The 21,773-nt window shown below is 39.9% G+C and overlaps 1 protein-coding gene across 10 annotated transcripts in view; it reads left to right on the top strand.

Moving 5' to 3' along the window:
• The window catches only part of ADGRV1 (adhesion G protein-coupled receptor V1), a 606,362-nt gene that overhangs the window by 241,960 nt on the left and 342,629 nt on the right, over positions 1-21,773 (top strand). For 9 of the 10 annotated variants that reach the window (XR_010156862.1, XM_063810270.1, XM_063810268.1 and 6 more), the window contains 5 exons: positions 2,181-2,324; positions 4,731-4,905; positions 7,049-7,184; positions 9,681-10,786; positions 15,036-15,153. Coding sequence is in view for 9 of the 10 variants with exons in the window: in XM_063810270.1 (XP_063666340.1) it covers positions 2,181-2,324; positions 4,731-4,905; positions 7,049-7,184; positions 9,681-10,786; positions 15,036-15,153 (1,679 nt within the window). In the remaining variant the exon portion in view is untranslated. The remainder of the gene's footprint in view (positions 1-2,180; positions 2,325-4,730; positions 4,906-7,048; positions 7,185-9,680; positions 10,787-15,035; positions 15,154-21,773) is intronic. The other variant, XM_063810272.1, reaches the window with a different exon arrangement.

Below are 21,773 nucleotides of genomic sequence, written 5' to 3'. Positions count from 1 at the left end.
CCAGCAATCCCATTATTGGGCATATACCCAAAGGATTATAAATCATTCTACTGTAAATACACATGCACACATGTTTATTGTGAAACTATTCACAATAGCAAAGGCTTGGTGCCAAACCAAATGTCCATCAGTGATAGACTAGATAAAGAAAATGTGACACATACACCATGGAATACTATACAGCCATAAAAATGGATGAGTTCATGTCCTTTGCAGGGTCATGGATGAAGCTGGAAACTGTCATTCTCAGCAAACTAACACAAGAACAGAAAACCAGGCACCACGTGTTCTCACTCATAAGTGGTAGTTGAACAATGAGAACACATGGACACAGAGACGGGAACATCACACACTGGGGCCTGTCGGGGTGGGCACTAGGGGAGGGGTAGCATTAGGAGAAATACCTAATATAGGTGACGGGTTGATGGGTGCAGCAAACCACCATGGCATATGTATACCTATGTAACAAAACTGCATATTCTGCACATGTACCCTAGAACTTAAAATATAATAATAATAAAAATAAAGAACGAATGATAGGCAATATAGAAAGTGGTATTGGTGATGCAGTCTTGGATTACGGAAATGGAAGAGCGTATTGAGAACATGATCAACTCCTAAAAACTTTCAAATTCATTTTTAAATTAATCTAACCTCTTTTCTTCTGTAGGTGAACCAGCTTTTCCTCAAATCTGCTCTAACTCATGTTCCATTTTAGCATTTAATTACCGCTCCCTGGGGATCTGCCACATCATACAAGTCTGTGTGTACCGGATGGGCCCATGAGCAGAGGAGCTAGGCGGGAAGGCACAAGTGACCTGGTGCTTTAAGCTGACACCTGGCTATTCACTCTTAGGAAAATAAAGATAAAGAAAAATCATTAGCTGCCCAGCCAGTGACTTTCATGGGGGGAGGGGTACACTCTTATAGGAGAGGTGGGATATACATGATTAAAATTTTTCTGTGATTTATTTGTTTTTTTTTTTAGCACTTGACCCATGATTCATGTTCAGTGAATGTCATTTTGAATGAATAAAACCCCTGTTACCCTCATGTTGCCCAATATTTGAAACCATCACGGTATATATTTTGCAAATTTGAGGATGTGTTGTCTAAATTCATTATATTTAAAAGAAGAAGAGACTTTACAGAAATGGTTGATTTTTACATTCAATCAAGATATGCAAAGTTTTTGGGAATATTCCAGGTTGTGAGATAACTTGGGGGTTATTACCAAGACCAACGTTTCTATGGGAAAATGTGCTGTAAGTTTCAAAAATAACTTTTTGCATAACATCAATACATAAATTCCAGATTCCCCCTATTTTGCTGGATTCTAAAATTTTGAAAATATGTAACACATAGGATTAATTTTTATTTATCCAACATAAATCAGTACACTGAAATTATTCATTTTGAGTAAATATGATGAATTATTAGTATTCAATGAGGAGGAGGAAATTATTCAATGAGGAGGAGGAAAGTGAGTTTTGCCAAGTTTATAGGAGCTGACGCTTTGCCAGAGTGCCCCTTCCGTTTTCTTGATACTTGATTCTATCATGAACACTGCCTGTGTGGCTACTGTCATTGGTGAAGCCATTTGGGCACATGTGAAAAATTTGAAAATTTGTGTTTTTTTTGTTTAGTTTTGTTTGTTCTTTTTTGGGGGAGAAGGGGAGACGGAGTCTTGCACTGTTGCCAGGCCGGAGTGCAGTGGCACAATCTCAGCTCACTGCAACCTCTGCCTCCTGGGTTCAAATGATTCTCCTGCCTCAGCCTCCCAAGTAGCTGGGACCACAGGTTTGCACCACCAAGCCCAGCTAATTTTTATTTTTATTTTTTGTTTTTTATTAGTAGAGACAGGGTTTCACCATGTTGGCCACGCTGGTCTTGAACTCTTGGCCTCAAGTGATCCACCCGCCTGGGCCTCCCAAAGTGCTGGGATTACAGGTGTGGGCCACTGTGCCCAGCCAATTTGTAGTTTTTTATACTCTACATCTTCCACTCCTTATCTCACACCCTACATACTGGTGGTTTGTTTTGTGATGGGGAAAAGTGCATGTATTGATGAAACTGTTTGCTACTAAAGCAACCTCAGGCATTATGCTAATGGCTCAAGTCAAAGAACAGCATTTTTCTCTGAAAATTATTTCTAAATCACTGACACTGTTTGTTTATAGGTCTTCCTATCACTGGGCTCTAATTTCACTTTGCAACTGGTGACTGTGATGCTTGTCGGTGGACGTTTCTATGGAATGCCAACAATTCTTCAGGAAGCAAAATCTGCTGTCCTTCCAGTCTCTGAGAAAGCTGCCAATTCTCAGGTAATTGGCCCTGTGTGTGGTTCTCTCAGCAGAACACTAGAGGGCAGCTTTTACAGGAAGGACGGAGACTCTTAGAGCTAGAATTTCTCATGAGTAACTATTTTCTTAAATATAAATAACTCTGTGAATATCAAAGTAGATGTAACAGATATATTATATAAAATAATTAGTCTATTTTCAACATTCAGTAGGAAAAAAAGAGATATGTCCATATCTCTTCTTGATATTTTGTATCTAATATTGAGGTATTTTATGTTAAATAATTAAAATTATAATGAAGCACTAATATTCCACACTTTTTCGCATACTAACATTGTGAATGTTTATGTTTAATATTCAGACTTTGGTTTACAGGGGCGAGTTTGTCTTGATGTAGATAAATGCTGATGGTCAGATCCTGTGATATGGTTGCAACTAAGTATTTGCATCTTCTGTCTGAGGTCGTTGTAGGAAAGATTATTTCCCAATCATTTCATACATGCACATGAGAACAAAGAACAACTTGAGGGCTTTCCTTTCCTTTCAGGTGGATTCTGTCAATATATGAAAAAGACAAGGCTGTTATCTGTGGCTATGGTAACGTGTGTATGTTTGAAGCCATTGTGTGATATAATTCTATCCTACTCCTTCAGGTGGGAGCTGAAGTGACTCGGGCAAGCCTGGCTCAAGATGCTGAGGTGGAATCTGTACAGATGAATGGGCAGGAATATGGGCAGATATAGTCTCTGGCCACTAAGGGATGCTCTTCAGCTACTCCCGCCTGAGCATCTTCTCCAAGGAGAATGAATGTGCTTTTTCTCTTAAAATAGAATACACTGGCTATTAAAATAACTGAGAGTAAAAGGTTTTTTTTTTTCTTTACCTCCTCTTCTTTAAGAGTGAATGAGGAAATAGAATTTATTAATGCTTTGAATTTTGTTGTCTTCTTTTTGTTCATGGGTTGTTATAAAAAAAAAAAGATTCAGCAAAACCATTCATTTGGAGGAAAACATTTCCTACTCCTTATCCATGCACATTGTCACAATACTGTAGCACCCCAAAGGGCAAGGTTAGAGTCCATCATGGTACATTCACGTCTTTGGTGTAACCTCTATACTTGTATCAGTGTTTGGTGTGTATGTGCACACATGTGTGTGTGTATGTGTGATGTGGCTAGGGCATTTCAAAGTAGCCCTCTAGTCATGTAGCAAGAATGATCTCACTCAAAGCTTTTGGCAGTTGCTAAGCAGAAGCCTCACTGGGCTGGGCATGGTGGCTCATACTTTTAATCCCAGCAATTTGGGAGGCCCAGGTGGGTGAATCCCCTGAGGTCAGGAGTTTGAGACTAGCCTGGCCAACGTGATAAAACCTTGTGTCTACTAAAAATACAAAATTAGCTGCATGTGGTGGCATATGCCTGTAGTCCCAGCTATTGGGGAAGGTGAGGCATGAGAATCACTTGAACCTGGGAGGCAGAGGTTGGAGTGAGCCGAGATCATACCACTGCACTCCAGCCTGGATGACAGAGCAACGCTCTGTCTCAAGAAAAAAAAAAAGAAGAAGAAAAAGAGAAGCCTCACTGTAACAGAGAATCTAGGCTGGGGTCAAATTAAAGTAGTTGTTGTTTCTTTTCCTCTGTGGCTCCAGAAGTTATCCTGCGGAACCCTCTCATGTTTTTCTATTATTCTTCATTCCAATTTAAGAAGGGGAGAATGAGTTTTAATATATAACTCTTGATTAAATGGTATCCCAAATTTATAGCTATTGAGACCAAAAGAGGTAAACTGAATTGTTCAAATCAAAATGTGAAGCCAGGAATCTGCTTTTATTCTTACTCATTGCTCAGAACTTATTTCATCTATAAATCACATACCCTGGGAACGTTGCACATAAAACAAAATCTTACTTGATGCTTGTGATAAAGATGGGTATTAAAAAAAACTTTGAAGTTTTCTGGTCTTCAAAAAAAGATATAAAATTAAGTCAGAGCTGAAAAGAACCCTAATAGAAGGTCTAGTTCATGGTGCTTACTTTATAAATGAAAAAATATACTATTATATCTTAGAAGTCAAATTTTAGTTCTACAAATGAGGTTCTGGAAAGACCCATGAACAAGTCATATTAAATGCCATTTAACATATTTTGCTTTCATTTAACCATAATTACGCTTATCTTTTTTTGGATGTTGTTCATTCAAAAGATAACGTTTTGATTAAAAAAAGAAAAAGCTATCAACTATAACCTAAATAATAAAGTAAAATAAATTTTAAAGTCTGAGATGTTATTTCTTAAGCACTTCTCTTTAATTCAATATGAGACAAGGATATATATTGTATAAACCAAGGGAAAGTTTACATTTAACCCATTCCTCAGAAAACAGGAAGGTTTAGAGAGAAATAAAATACTCTAAGCATGATTTTCCCTCAGGTCGGATTTGAATCCACTGCTTTTCAACTCATGAACATCACTGCTGGCACAAGCCACGTTATGATTTCTAGGAGAGGCACATATGGCGCTCTCTCGGTTGCCTGGACCACTGGATATGCTCCTGGGTTAGAAATTCCTGAATTCATTGTTGTTGGCAACATGACCCCAACACTGGGTGAGTTGTAGTTTTTCTAAGATGAGTCCTGTAGAATATTGGAAGGATATCATTGGCCACTAATTGTCTTGGGTTATCCTTATTCTGGACACTAAACGTAGTTTTCGAATACAATGCTCCCATATTTAAGTGATCAGAGTAGTGCAGGCTGCTTGGTGAGAAAAGGAGAGAAGCTTTTTTCAGTCAAATTAACAACTCCATGCCTTACCTCAAAAGACTGGGGTCACTAAGCAAACTACTCTGTCCATACAATAGGAGTTTGTTGAAAGTAGTTCTAAGAATCTAATTTGGCAAATACAGTAATAAGAAAAATAAAAATACATACAGCTCTTGTATGCATTTCCATGTTCACCTGACTATTTCTGGCAGTAGGGCAGCTGTTACTTTAGATACTTTATTTTTTAAAGTATGCCATTAGGTCTTTGAGAGCTAGTGAGATGCGGATGTTAGATGGTTTGACCTCTACCGTGTTACAGCAAGCTCATTGCAAATTTAGATAATGAGAGTTTATAAAGAACCCTCCAGTGGGCTCTGAATCTGAGGATCTCCCTCCTTGATTCACAGGGTCTTGTTGGTCACCAGGCAAACGCCATTTACACTCAGTAAGAAACCTAATGAATCCTGCAGAGGACTGAGATCCTCAGTCTCTCAGAAAGGAGGGAATGATTTTCATTTTCCCAAGATCTCGGCATCACTGAGAGATAAGAAGGAATCAAAGCTAAGGTCCTATAGAAGATGGGGGATGAGGGCTAGGCCAGTGAAAATGACAACATTTTCATGCCAGCTTCCATCCTAACAGGAATCCCAGAAAACAGAAAGAGAGAAATTAGCTGCGTGATTGAGAGACACCATAGTGTGATAACTGCCTTGGATACTGGGGTTTCTTTAGCCACTGCATAGGTGCCCCTGATGTGATGTCTCAGACATTGTCTCCTCTTGTTTTCCTTTTGGCATGTCCCCTAAGTTAAAGATATTTAATTATTTTTTCCTGTTTATTTTCTAGCCCTTTTTTTCCTGCAGAAACTCTTATCTTTTACTTCCTTAACCCTCTGTCACTTTGGGTGATATGCATAGCTTCATATAATCTAGGGTGTTTGCAAAAATTTTTTATGTTAGTAACCACTTGCTACATATGAAAAGATTTATGTGTAGAAATTTTGCTTATTATAAGTGTATATGCGGCTTTGTGCTTACATATCACATTAGTCTTCAAACGCTTTTGTGAGTTTATGTTAACTTGATTCAGCTAAAATAACAGGAGTTCCCAAATAATAGATCTGTATCTTCAAACAGGTTCATTTAGTTTTTTGAGCCTTTGTAATAAATTTTCAAACACAATGGAAAGTACAGTGAACACCCATAAACTCACTGACTAGATTTATTTATTTATTTTATTTTTAATTTTTTTTTTTGAGACAGAGTCTTGCTCTGTCACCCATGCTGGAATGCAGTGGTGCCATCTCAACTCACTGCAACCTCCACCTCCCGGGCTCAAGGTATTCTCCTGCCTCAGCCTCCTGAGTAGCTGGGATTATAGGCTCGCACCACCATGCCTGGCTAATTTTTGTATTTTTTGTACAGATGGGATTTCACCATGTTGGCCAGGCTGGTCTCAAACTCCTGACCTCAGAATCCGCCCTCGTCGGCCTCCCAAAGTATTGGGATTACAAGCGTGAGCCACTGTGCCTGGCCTTGACTAGATTTAATAGTTGTTACAGTCTGCTATATTTGTGACATTTTTTCTGAAGCATTTTAAAGTAAAATACATAGATTATGATATTTCACCCCAATCTACTTCAATATGTATCCTAAAAATATGCTGGGGCCAGAATTTAAACCAAAGCCTGACACTAAGTCTATATTAAAGCTTGCCTAACACCAGTCTCTTTTCACTACTGGATTTTGTCATTGAGCCAGGAAAGAAAAAGATATAAAGGAGAAAAGTAAACAGGGACCGAAAGCAAGATTTGTGTGGTCTCCTGTAAGTTTACCTCTCCCCCCACCCCTTTTTAAAAATGTTTTACCTTTTGTGAACTATAATCGAATTTTGGAAAAGAAAATACATTACTACAGTTTTAAAAGTCAAATCCCAATTTAAGAAAAGAAATAATACCCTGCTTTGCTTTTTCATGTTTTCTTTCAGGGAGCCTTTCATTTTCCCACGGTGAACAAAGGAAAGGAGTTTTCCTGTGGACGTTTCCTAGCCCTGGTCGGCCAGAGGCCTTTGTTCTTCACCTATCAGGAGTGCAGAGCAGTGCTCCTGGCGGAGCTCAACTCCGGTAAGACCAACCTCATTCTCACCCAAGAAATTCTCTGAGGAATAATCTGGAATTCATCCATCAAAACAGAAAAAGGCACAAGGATTATTCTCCTTGAAGCAAACACAAACATAGTTTTAGTGTAGAGCATCACGTGGCGTGCATGCTGGAGAGGGAGGCGGCTCTTAGGAGCCCCACCACCCACTGTTTGCCCTAAAGAGAGCTCCTCATGCCCCACCTTGAGAATGGGGGCTGGGGTACCATCTCCACTAAGAGCCATGATGGCAGTTCTCCTCTTGTTAAAGACAGCTATCTTCTGAGAAGCTGAAAATACCTGATTGCCCCAAGTGATTAAGAGTAAGAATAAGATTAAGTAAGAATAAGACATCACAGTAGGGTGATAATATTACTTATTTGGACCAGTGGCCCTTTGACTTTAATTTAATTTTATTGAATTTTACTACGTATCTATAATGACTGTTTCTGCAAATACAGTATATTTGCAGATAAATACGTACCAGCCAAAAGCAATTTACTTTCCTTATTTCTGGGATAGACTCGACCAGAGCAGCAGAGGGCAGACCTGCTATTCAGACTTAGGGATTTAGTCCTGGCTCTGCCACTTACTCGCTGTGTAACTTTGAGAAAATTACTTGATCTTTCTGTTCTTCAGTTTACTTGTAAAATAAAGAAAATTTGGGGGTATGAAAACTAGAGTGTATTCAAGTATGTTTGTGTACATGTTTATGTGTGGGGGATCTCCATTGGGGAAATAAAATATGACTTTAGATTATACATATGCCATTTTTAAAATGTTCATCCAGAGAACATATTTTAGGGTTACAAATTCAAATGCTTTAACAGCAACAATAGTTATTAACAGTATTATAGTGCTTGGCCAGGCGTGGTGGCTCACGCCTGTAATCCCAACACTTTGGGAGGCCACAGCAGGCAGATCACCTGAGGTTAGGAATTCAAGACAAGACTGGCCAACATGGCAAAACCCCATCTCTACTTAGAATACAAAACATCAGCCAGATGTGATGGTGCGTGCCTGTAGTCCCAGCTACTTGGGAGGCTGAGGCAAGAGAATCGCTTGAGCCCAGGAGGCAGAGGTTGCAATGAACTGAGATCGCGCCACAGTTCTCCAGCCTGGGCAACAGAGTGAGTGAGACTCCGTATCAAAAACAACAAGAAGTAGTATTATAGGGCTTACCCTAGGCCAGGCATAAATGTTTTTTTTTTTGAGATGGAGACTCGCTCTTTCGCCCAGGCCGGACTGTAGTGGTGCTAGCTCGGCTCACTGCAAGCTCCGCCTCCCGGGTTCACGCCATTCTCCTGCCTCAGCCTCCCGAGTAGCTGGGAGTAGTTGGGACGACAGGCACCTGCCACCGTGCCCTACTAATTTTTTGTATTTTTAGTAGAGATGGGGTTTCACTGTGTTAGCCAGGATGGTCTCGATCTCCTGACCTCGTGATCCGCCCACCTTGGCCTCCCAAAGTGCTGGGATTACAGGCGTGAGCCACCGCGGCCAGGCATAAATCTTACAGTGCTTACTCTAGGCCGGGCATAACACACACACACACACACACACACACACACACACACACACACACTGTCTCTCTTTACTCTCCCCAGCTACCTTACAAAGTAGATTATATTATTTGTCTCATTTTATAGATGACGAAAGTCATAGATAGATTATGCGATAAACCCAGAAGCACACAGTTAATATATGTTGGGGCCATGATTTCAACCCAGGCTGAATGGCCTCTGTGTGAGGTATTAACCACTGTTTTATGTACTGAGTGCTAGCTGCTTGACAAGAGAGAGTAATGGGACCTGAAGAATCCTCCCTAAAGGCATTTAAATTTATATTAAAACCAAAAACTTGTTAGCAAAAGAAAATATACCTGTAGACAGAATTAGGCCAAGAGACCAGCAGTTGTAACCTCTGATATAGCTATTAACTCACAACAAAAATCTATAGGAAAAAAACTAAGAATAAATTATTCTATCATGGGTGTCTGTCCTCATTCATACATAAAGTTTTAGCCACATTTGCATGAGAGGTTAGTTCCATTGCTGGCAGCTGAAGAAAGCAAGGATTTTGCTGCTAGTGCCAGTAACTATTTCTATTTGGTAGATAACAAAGCTGGCAGAGGTCCAGAACATTGTAGTAATATTGTTCCCCTTGTACTGATCCTAAGAGAGAGCCTGATTTTCAGATCCCTCAGACAGCTGCTCTGGGATGATGGAGAAATAGACCAGAGACCTATAAGCTTTTCATTTAGCTCAGACTTGTTAGTTCCTGTCCCTGCTTTTGCAGCTCCTGTTCTTACATTTCTTTTGCCCTTACATATCAATAAATAGGGTTTGATGGAATTTGAAATGGCACGTCATTGTTAAGTTGCTGCCCTCATGAGCAGCATTTTAAATATGTGAATGATGAATCTCTACAGTCATATTCCTATTTTTTAAAAAATCAATTTCTTCATGATTTAATTTTTTTCCCAGATCAGGTTTCATTGTTGCTGAAATTGAACCAATGGGCGTCTTCCAATTTTCCACTAGCTCAAGAAATATCATAGTGTCAGAAGATACACAGATGATCAGATTACATGTACAAAGACTATTTGGGTTCCACAGCGATCTTATTAAAGTTTCTTATCAGACCACTGCAGGAAGCGCCAAGCCACTGGAAGATTTTGAGCCTGTTCAGAATGGGGAACTGTTTTTTCAAAAATTCCAAACTGAGGTTGATTTTGAAATAACCATTATTAATGATCAGCTTTCTGAGATAGAAGAATTTTTTTACATTAACCTTACTTCAGTAGAAATTAGGGGATTACAAAAGTTTGATGTTAATTGGAGCCCACGCCTGAATCTAGATTTCAGTGTTGCAGTGATTACAATATTGGATAATGATGACCTGGCAGGAATGGATATTTCCTTCACCGAGACAACTGTGGCTGTAGCAGTTGACACAACTCTCATTCCTGTAGAAACTGAATCCACCACATACCTCAGCACGAGCAAGACGACTACTATTCTGCAGCCAACCAACGTGGTTGCCATTGTTACTGAGGCAACTGGTGTATCTGCCATCCCTGAGAAACTTGTCACCCTTCATGGCACACCTGCTGTGTCTGAAAAGCCTGATGTGGCCACTGTAACTGCCAATGTTTCCATTCATGGAACATTCAGCCTTGGGCCATCCATTGTTTATGTTGAAGAGGAGATGAAGAATGGCACATTCAACACTGCAGAAGTTCTTATCCGAAGAACTGGTGGGTTTACTGGCAATGTCAGCATAACAGTTAAAACTTTCGGTGAAAGATGTGCTCAGATGGAACCAAATGCATTGCCCTTTCGTGGTATCTATGGGATTTCCAACCTAACATGGGCAGTTGAAGAAGAAGACTTTGAAGAACAAACTCTTACCCTTATATTCCTAGATGGAGAAAGAGAACGTAAAGTATCAGTTCAAATTTTGGATGATGATGAGCCTGAGGGGCAGGAATTCTTCTACGTGTTTCTCACAAACCCTCAAGGGGGAGCACAGATTGTGGAGGGGAAGGATGATACTGGATTTGCAGCTTTTGCCATGGTTATTATTACAGGTATATCTTTGAAATGATGGAGATAAAAATATACTTTTATGGTACATAATTTGTATTAAGATGAATCTAGCTTAAATTTAATGGAAGAAGGTGAAGTTCTTAAGTTATTCATAGGAATGCATTAAAGTGTTGTTTTTCTGTAGCATGGACCCATGACATGAACTCATGATGTGCTGTTCTGAGGGCCCTATAATTTAATGTACTATAAATGTCACTGAGATCAGAGCCAGTAATACAATCTATAAATCTATACTCTCACAATATAAAGAACGTTTAATTTAATCATCCAAACACATGATTGCCTATCCTGTTTTGAAACTTCATTCTAAATTTACCAGCTACTTTCAGTAATCCATCCTAAAGTCAAAGATCTCATTGGCAGGAAATTCTTTTTTTTTTTTCTGTTACCAGAAAGATTTAAACTGTTGCCTTTTGTTTTGCTTTTGTCCCAATGTAGTTGATATAGCCATCATACTATTGTGTATATACGTTACAATAGCTTAAAATTTTAATAATTTTTTTGTTTCTCATGTATCTTATGCAGTCTTTTCATGACAGTTTACAATTTACCTCTGAAATCATACTGTATTTTTTTTTTTTGGAGATGGAGTCTTGCTCTGTTGCCCAGGCTGGAGTGCAGTGGCATGATCACAGCTCACTGCAACCTCTGCCTCCCGGGTTCAAGCAGTTCTCTGACTCAGCTTCCTGAGTAGCTGGGATTACAGGCACCTGCCACCACGCCCGGCTAATTTTTTTTATTTTTAGTAGAGACAGGGTTTCATCATGTTGGCCAGCTGGTCTTGAACTCCTGACCTTGTGATCCACCTGCCTCAGCCTCCCAAAGTGCTGGGATTACAGGTGTGAGCCACTGCACCCGGCCTGAAATCATACTGTATTTCTTCAAATGAAATACATCAGCATGTCAATACCTTATAGGAATTAGAGAAGTGACAGGCTATCTCATGATTCTTTTCTTTTTTCATTTTTATGTTTTATTGTAAAGTGACAACTTATAATTGTACATATTTAGAGGGTACAAGGAATGATGTTATGATTTATAAATGCAGTGTAGAATAATTTAATCAAGCTAGTTAACATGTACATTACCTCAAGTACTTAACTTTTTTTATAGTGAGAATATTTCAAATTTACTATCTTAGAAACTTGGAAATGTACAGTACTCTATATTAACCATATTCACCATTCTGTGCAATAGACCTCAAAACATATTTTTGAGATTTGATGCTTCCTAGAGTTCGTATTTTATTTTAGCCACTCAGTTTTAATTCAGTCATAATTTTGCAATCTTTTAACTTCCTTTCATATGCTCAGCATTATCTCATTTATGTTAACCTACAAATTTACATCAATTAGTATGATTTATTCCTGTTTCTACAGTTTATGAAGTGTGTTGTAAATTCTTATTCTATTCTACAAGTTATTTACTGATTTTGATTCAAATTGGCTTAATGCCATTTATATATTTCTATTAAAATTAATTTGGTAGCCGGGCACGGTGGCTCACACCTGTAATCCCAGCACTTTGGGAGGCCGAGTCGGGCGGATCACGAGGTCAGGAGATCGAGACCATCCTGACTAACACGGTGAAACCCCATCTCTATTAAAAAAATACAAAAAATTTGCCAGGCATGGTGGCAGGCACCTGTCGTCCCAGCTACTCGGGAGGCTGAGGCAGGAGAATGGCGTGAACCCAGGAGGTGGAGCTTGCAGTGAGCCCAGATCACGCCACTACACTCCAGCCTGGGCGACAGAGTAAGACTCCGTCTCAAAAAAAAAAAATTAATTTGGCAGTCAGCATCCTCCTTCTCATTCTATGACACAGATATTTTATTACAGTTATTTGAATATAACCAGGGCTGATAGAAAAATACTTAACAATTAGTTTGGCACTGGCCAGGCCCATTAAAATGGCTTCTGGAGGTTCTTTGCTGTTCCAAGCCATACTCCATTAATTACTGGATCATGGGGAGGTCTTGTAGTCCTGGTTAGGGAAGTGGCAGAGGACTCTTTGGGGGCTCAGGACAGAAGTTAGGTACCAACTGGAATGGAAGTGCTTCCCTGTTTTATCAGACAATATAGCCTACCAGTGCCTACCCCTTCATCAGCTCTGAGCTTAGTTTTAACTCAACAGGCAAATGGTAACTCAGCTGAGCTCTGTGAGATTCTGTAATGTTTACCTTCCCTACATAAGGCACACTCAATCACACACCTGTTGCAAATGACCAATACCCTACCACAGCTACCACTAACGTCGTATGATGTAATTGGCCTGACTACACCACCAGGCACATTCACGTGGTCATAATACCTTAAGTTCCTTTACCTGCAAATGTTGCCCTCATCTTTTCCCTACCTGACATTTTTTTCTTAATAATATTTCTCACTTAACTGGATAATTAATTTTGCTGCATCCACCTACCTTTATAATCTTTTCACATTTAGATTTTAGAACAAAATTTCTGAGTAAGTCAGGGAAAAAATAGTTTATTTAGTTTTGATTTTGATCATTGTCACATTACAAGTCTGGAATCATTTTACTAGAAATTTGAAATCAAATTTATTATTGTAAATGTGACAAGGGAAGTGTTTTTTCATTAGAATCATGCTAGTTGCTATTGCCTTGGAAAAGGAAATGAGGGTTCTGCTGTGATAGTCTTGTAATCTACTTGAAGAGCCCAAATCCTCACTTAAGGTGACAAGAAAACAATTGCTGCCAAAGATAAAAAGTCAATGTCAGATTCTGATACCAGGCTACGAAGTGATTGCAGTGATTAATTGGTGAGGATGAGAATTGGCAGTCTGAAACAAAACAGACATGAGACCCTAGGACAAATGTAGCCCATCACTTGCATGTCCCTAATAAAGGGGCTCCACATTTACTTTAAGACCAGGGAAATGGTCCAGGGGCTGATGACTACTAGTTCTTCCCTATCAGGACAGTTCAGTGGTTTTCTGTTTCCTTAACCCAACCTACTCCCTAATTTCAGAAGTTCTGTCTCCTTAGAATGCCAGGAATCAGGTTTCAGGGTGATGGGTACACATGATAATATGGTTTGGCTCTGTGTCCCCACTCAATTCTCATCTCCAGTTGTAATCCCCCAAATCCCCATGTGTCAAGGGTGGGATCTGGTGGGAGATTATTGGATCATGGGGGCAGTTTCCCCCATGCTGTTCTTGTGATAGTGAGTGAGTTCTCATGAGATCTGATGGTTTAAAAGTAGCACTTCCTTTGCTGTCTCTCTCCTGCCACCATATATGACGTGCTTTGCTTCCCCTTCCACCATGATTGTAAGTTTGCTGAGGCCTCCCCAGACATGCAAAACTGTGAATCAATTAAACCTCTTTTGTTTATAAATTACCTAATCTCAGGTAGCATCTTTATAGCAGCATAAAAATGAACTCATACACATGGTTTTTGAGGCCGATTGCTTTAGGATCATTGCTTCTAGGACCAATGCAAAACAGGGCCATGGAGAATAGAAAGCAGTCAGAACTATGCAGTGGTATTTCTCTAGTCTGAGAAGCTGGCTTAGTTGCTGCCTAGGGTTTGAAGTGATGATTTCTGTATAGTATGAACCCTAGTTTTGTTCCAGTTTAAACATTTTTTTTTTAGTATAATGGTACCCGTAACCTCAAGTGTTGCTTAGGAAAGTTTCTGATACCGAGATGCTCAGGAGTTCCTTAATATTTCTGTTTTGTTCTGGGGCAAATAGCTTCATGGATAGCATAGAGGGTCTTTTAATCAAACGTCTTATGTGAAGGTAAATCCGTTGAACAGAGTTCATTTATTTGACAAGTATTTATTCAACACTTACTATATGCTCAGTTCTGTTCTCGGAGCTGGGGATACAGTAGCGAATAAAAGTTGTTGCTCTAGTAGGGCTTACATTCTGTGGGGGATATATAGCCTTAAAACAGATAAATATCTAAAATTTCAAGGACTGTCAAATATAAAGTAGGATCTTAATAGAAAGATGAATATGTGTGTGTCAGGGGGAAAGAGTGGGATTTGATGTTTTATTTCTTCTTTTCTTCTATTCCCAGTTAGACACCTTGATGTTATCACAGTTTAGTTTATTTTTAATAAAGATCTTTTAACAACTGTAGCTCTCCTCACCACCTGTGAATTTCTCACTTTTAAACCATCTGAGCTGGCAAGATTAGTGGAGCATGGGAGGTCTTTTAAATAATTCTTGAATATATTATAGCCCTCCATTCTTTTTTTCAGGGAGTGACCTTCACAATGGCATCATAGGATTCAGTGAGGAGTCCCAGAGTGGACTAGAACTCAGGGAAGGAGCTGATATGAGAAGATTGCACCTTATTGTCACAAGACAGCCAAACAGGTATGTGTATATATAGTATATGGAAGACGTAACATTCTGTGTGTCTGTACAAATGTAATTTCAATTCATACAATGGTGGAGGGCAGGGTAAGATAGAAGGAGGTAGTGTGGAATTTGGCACGTCTTCAGATGCTCTAGTTCTTAATCTGTGATTATGGTACTTCGTTTATGATCATAACTTAGGGTTACCTTGAGTGTTTTCTACTTCATAAAGTACCATACAAATATCAGACTATGTAGGTCATCACTTCATCATATTGCCTATTATCTGCTCACTCTACAAACATACCATTTTCCTGTGATGAAAACTTGGAGTACCAAAACTGTGTTTGCAACTTAAAACTGTATAGTAGCATCTTTAGATGCTCATCACATACACGTGCTTGGTATGCACACATGCACATGTGTATATATTACATTTTCCATTTTGGGCCTAAATAATCTGTGAGAATGTTGGTCTCCCTTTGCCCTATTTTACAATAGCAACCATTATGAGTGGAAGTGTTGTTTCTTTAGAAAAATCCTTTTTAAAAGAGAAATGAGGAACATTTACTTGCCTTTAGGAGCTCCCTATAATTCTCATTTTCACATTTTTTGGACATAATAGAAAAATATATTTTTTAAATTTTCTGTTTTTTAAAAAATTTTATTGTTATACTTTAAGATTTTTTAAATTTTATTATTACTATACTTTAAGTTTTAGGGTACATGTGCATAACGTGCAGGTTTGTTACGTATGTACCCATGTGCCATGTTGGTGTGCTGCACCCAGTAACTCGTCATTTAGCATTAGGTATATCTCCTAATGCTATCCTTCCCCCCTCCCCCCACCCCACAACAGTCCCCAGTGGGTGATGTTCCCCTTCCTGTGTCCATGTGTTCTCATTGTTCAGTTCCCACCTATGAATGAGAACATGTGGTGTTTGGTTTTTTGTCCTTGTGATAGTTTGCTGAGAATGATGGTTTCCAGCTTCATCCATGTCCCTACAAAGGACATGAACTCATCATTTTTTATGGCTGCATAGTATTCCATGGTGTATATGTGCCACATTTTCTTAATCCAGTCTATCATTGTTGGAAATTTGGGTTGGTTCCAAGTCTTTGCTATTGTGAATAGTGCCGCAATAAACATATGTGTGCATGTGTCTTTATAGCAGCATGATCTATAGTCCTTTGGGTATATACCCAGTAATGGGATGGCTGGGTCAAATGGTATTTCTAGTTCTAGATCCCTGAGGAATTGCCACACTGACTTCCACAATGGTTGAACTAGTTTACAGTCCCACCAACAGTGTAAAAGTGTTCCTATTTCTCCACACCCTTTCCAGCACCTGTTGTTTCCTGACTTATTAATGATTGCCATTCTAACTGGTGTGAGATGGTATCTCATTGTGGTTTTGATTTGCATTTCTCTGATGGCCAGTGATGATGAGCATTTTTTCATGTGTTTTTTGGCTGCATAAATGTCTTCTTTTGAGAAGTGTCTGTTCATGTCCTTCACCCACTTTTTGATGGGGTTGTTTGTTTTTTTCTTGTAAATTTGTTTGGGTGCTTTGTAGATTCTGGATATTAGCCCTTTGTCAGATGAGTAGGTTGCGAAAATTTTCTCCCATTTTGTAGGTTGCCTATTCACTCTGATGGTAGTTTCTTTTGCTGTGCAGAAGCTCTTTAGTTTAATTAGATCCCATTTGTCAATTTTGTCTTTTGTTGCCATTGCTTTTGGTGTTTTGGACATGAAGTCCTTGCCCATGCCTATGTCCTGAATGGTAATGCCTAGGTTTTCTTCTAGGGTTTTTATGGTTTTAGGTCTAACATTTAAGTCTTTAATCCATCTTGAATTGATTTTTGTATAAGGTGTAAGGAAGGGATCCAGTTTCAGCTTTCTACATCTGGCTAGCCAGTTTTCCCAGCACCATTTATTAAATAGGGAATCCTTTCCCCATTGCTTGTTTCTCTCAGGTTTGTCAAAGATCAGATAGTTGTAGATATGCGGCGTTATTTCTTAGGGCTCTGTTCTGTTCCATTGATCTATATCTCTGTTTTGGTACCAGTACCATGCTGTTTTGGTTACTGTAGCCTTGTAGTATAGTTTGAAGTCAGGTAGTGTGATGCCTCCAGCTTTGTTCTTTTGGCTTAGGATTGCCTTGGTGATACGGGCTCTTTTTTGGTTCCATACGAACTTTAAAGTAGTTTTTTCCAATTCTGTGAAGAAAGTCATTGGTAGCTTGATGGGGATGGCATTGAATCTGTAAATTACCTTGGGCAGTATGGCCATTTTCACGATATTGATTCTTCCTACCCATGAGCATGGAATGTTCTTCCATTTGTTTGTATCCTCTTTTATTTCCTTGAGCAGTGGTTTGTAGTTCTCCTTGAAGAGGTCCTTCACATCCCTTGTAAGTTGGATTCCTAGGTATTTTATTTTCTTTGAAGAATTGTGAATGGGAGTTCACTCATGATTTGGCTCTCTGTTTGTCTGTTGTTGGTGTATAAGAATGCTTGTGATTTTTGTACATTGATTTTGTATCCTGAGACTTTGCTGAAGTTGCTTATCAGCTTAAGGGGATTTTGGGCTGAGACAATGGGGTTTCCTAGATATACAATCATGTCATCTGCAAACAGGGACAATTTGACTTCCTCTTTTCCTAATTGAATACCCTTTATTTCCTTCTCCTGCCTAATTGCCCTGGCCAGAACTTCCAACACTATGTTGAATAGGAGTGGTGAGAGAGGGCATCCCTGTCTTGTGCCAGTTTTCAAAGGGAATGCTTCCAGTTTTTGCCCATTCAGTATGATATTGGCTGTGGGTTTGTCATAGATAGCTCTTATTATTTTGAAATACGTCCCATCAATACCTAATTTATTGAGAGTTTTTAGCATGAAGCGTTGTTGAATTTTGTCAAAGGCTTTTTCTGCATCTATTGAGATAATCATGTGGTTTTTGTCTTTGGTTCTGTTTATATGCTGGATTACATTTATTGATTTGTGTATATTGAACCAGCCTTGCATCCCAGGGATGAAGCCCACTTGATCATGGTGGATAAGCTTTTTGATGTGCTGCTGGATTCGTTTTGCCAGTATTTTATTGAGGATTTTTGCATCAATGTTCATCAAGGATATTGGTCTAAAATTCTCTTTTTTGGTTGTGTCTCTGCCCGGCTTTGGTATCAGAATGATGCTGGCCTCATAAAATGAGTTAGGGAGGATTCCCTCTTTTTCTATTGATTGGAATAGTTTCAGAAGGAATGGTACCAGTTCCTCCTTGTACCTCTGGTAGAAATCGGCTGTGAATCCATCTGGTCCTGGACTCTTTTTGGTTGGTAAACTATTGATTATTGCCACAATTTCAGCTCCTGTTATTGGTCTATTCAGAGATTCAACTTCTTCCTGGTTTAGTCTTGGGAGAGTGTATGTGTTGAGGAATTTATCCCTTTCTTCTAGATTTTCTAGTTTATTTGCATAGAGGTGTTTGTAGTATTCTCTGATGGTAGTTTGTATTTCTGTGGGATTGGTGGTGATATCCCCTTTATCATTTTTTATTGTGTCTATTTGATTCTTCTCTCTTTTTTTCTTTATTAGTCTTGCTAGTGGTCTATCAATTTTGTTGATCCTTTCAAAAAACCAGCTCCTGGATTCATTAATTTTTTGAAGAGTTTTTTGTGTCTCTATTTCCTTCAGTTCTGCTCTGATTTTAGTTATTTCTTGCCTTCTGCTAGCTTTTGAATGTGTTTGCTCTTGCTTTTCTAGTTCTTTTAATTGTGATGTTAGGTTGTCAATTTTGGATCTTTCCTTCTTTCTCTTGTGGGCATTTAGTGCTATAAATTTCCCTGTACACACTGCTTTGAATGCGTCCCAGAGATTCTGGTATGTTGTGTCTTTGTTATCGTTGGTTTCAAAGAACATCTTTATTTCTGCCTTCATTTCGTTATGTACCCAGTAGTCATTCAGGAGCAGGTTGTTCAGTTTCCATGTAGTTGAGCGGTTTTGAGTGAGATTCTTAATCCTGAGTTCTAGTTTGATTGCACTGTGGTCTGAGAGATAGTTTGTTATAATCTCTGTTCTTTTACATTTGCTGAGGAGAGCTTTACTTCCAAGTAAGTGGTCAATTTTGGAATCGGTGTGGTGTGGTGCTGACAAAAATGTATATTCTGTTGATTTGGGGTGGAGAGTTCTGTAGATGTCTATTAGGTCCACTTGGTGCAGAGCTGAGTTCAATTCCTGGGTATCCTTGTTGACTTTCTGTCTCATTGATCTGTCTAATGTTGACAGTGGGGTGTTAAAGTCTCCCATTATTAATGTGTGGGAGTCTAAGTCTCTTTGTAGGTCACTCAGGACTTGCTTTATGAATCTGGGTGCTCCTGTATTGGGTGCATATATATTTAGGATAGTTAGCTCTTGTTGTTGAATTGATCCCTTTACCATTATGTAATGGCCTTCTTTGTCTCTTTTGATCTTTGTTGGTTTAAAGTCTGTTTTATCAGAGACTAGGATTGCAACCCCTGCCTTTTTTTGTTTTCCATTTGCTTGGTAAATCTTCCTCCATCCTTTTATTTTGAGCCTATGTGTGTCTCTGCACGTGAGATGGGTTTCCTGAATACAGCACACTGATGGGTCTTGGCTGTTTATCCAATTTGCCAGTCTGTGTCTTTTAATTGGAGCATTTAGTCCATTTACATTTATGGTTAATATTGTTATGTGTGAATTTGATCCTGTCGTTATGATGTTAGTGGGTGATTTTGCTCATTAGTTGATGCAGTTTCTTCCTAGTCTCGATGGTCTTTACATTTTGGCATGATTTTGCAGCGGCTGGTACCGGTTGTTCCTTTCCATGTTTAGCACTTCCTTCAGGAGCTCTTTTAGGGCAGGCCTGGTGGTGACAAAATCTCTCAGCATTTGCTTTTCTGTAAAGTATTTTATTTCTCCTTCACTTATGAAGCTTAGTTTGGCTGGATATGAAATTCTGGGTTGAAAATTCTTTTCTTTAAGAATGTTGAATATTGGCCCCCACTCTCTTCTGGCTTGTAGGGTTTCTGCCGAGAGATCCGCTGTTAGTCTGATGGGCTTCCCTTTGAGGGTAACCCGACCTTTCTCTCTGGCTGCCCTTAACGTTTTTTCCTTCATTTCAACTTTGGTGAATCTGACAGTTATGTGTCTTGAAGTTGCTCTTCTCGAGGAGTATCTTTGTGGCGCTCTCTGTATTTCCTGAATCTGAATGTTGGCCTGCCTTGCTAGATTGGGGAAGTTCTCCTGGATAATATCCTGCAGAGTGTTTTCCAAATTGGTTCCATTCTCCCCATCACTTTCAGATACACCAATCAGACGTAGATTTGGTCTTTTCACATAGTCGCATATTTCTTGGAGGCTTTGCTCATTTATTTTTATTCTTTTTTTTCTAAACTTCCCTTCTCGCTTCATTTCATTCATTTCATGTTCCATTGCTGATACCCTTTCTTCCAGTTGATCGCATCGGCTCCTGAGGCTTCTGCATTCTTCACGTAGTTCTCGAGCCTTGGTTTTCAGCTCCATCAGCTCCTTTAAGCACTTCTCTGTATTGGTTATTCTAGTTGTACATTCTTCTAAATTTTTTTCAAAGTTTTCAACCTCTTTGCCTTTGGTTTGAATGTCCTCCCATAGCTCAGAGTAATTTGATCGTCTGAAGCCTTCTTCTCTCAGCTCGTCAAAGTCATTCTCCATCCAGCTTTGTTCCGTTGCTGGTGAGGAACTGCGTTCCTTTGAAGGAGGAGAGGCGCTCTGCGTTTTAGAGTTTCCAGTTTTTCTGTTCTGTTTTTTCCCCATCTTTGTGGTTTTATCTACTTTTGGTCTTTGATGATGGTGATGTACAGATGGGTTTTTGGTGTGGATGTCCTTTCTGTTTGTTAGTTTTCCTTCTAACAGACAGGACCCTCAGCTGCAGGTCTGTTGGAATACGCTGCCGTGTGAGGTGTCAGTGTACCCCTGCTGGGGGGTGCCTCCCAGTTAGGCTGCTTTGGGGTCAGGGGTCAGGGACCCACTTGAGGAGGCAGTCTGCCCGTTCTCAGATCTCCAGCTGCGTGCCGGGAGAACCACTGCTCTCTTCAAAGCTGTCAGACAGGGACATTTAAGTCTGCAGAGGTTACTGCTGTCTTTTTGTTTGTCTGTGCCCTGCCCCCAGAGGTGGAGCCTACAGAGGCAGGCAGGCCTCCTTGAGCTGTAGTGGGCTCCACCCAGTTCGAGCTTCCGGGCTGCTTTGTTTACCTAAGCAAACCTGGGCAATGGCAGGCGCCCCCTCCCCCAGCCTCGCTGCTGCCTTGCAGTTTGATCTCAGACTGCTGTGCTAGTAATCAGCGAGACTCCGTGGGCGTAGGACCCTCCGAGCCAGGTGCGGGATATAATCTCGTGGTGCGCCGTTTTTTAAGCCGGTCCGAAAAGCGCAATATTTGGGTGGGAGTGACCCGATTTTCCAGGTGCGTCCGTCACCCCTTTCTTTGACTCGGAAAGGAAACTCCCTGACCCCTTGCGCTTCCCAAGTGAGGCAATGCCTTGCCCTGGTTCGGCTCGCGCACGGTGCACGCACCCACTGACCTGCGCCCACTGTCTGGCACTCCCTAGTGAGATGAACCCGGTACCTCAGATGGAAATGC

The sequence above is a fragment of the Pan troglodytes genome, chromosome 4 (assembly GCF_028858775.2).
Source record: "Pan troglodytes isolate AG18354 chromosome 4, NHGRI_mPanTro3-v2.0_pri, whole genome shotgun sequence".
NCBI lineage: Eukaryota > Metazoa > Chordata > Mammalia > Primates > Hominidae > Pan > Pan troglodytes.
This window is presented reverse-complemented; position numbering and strand designations above follow the sequence as displayed.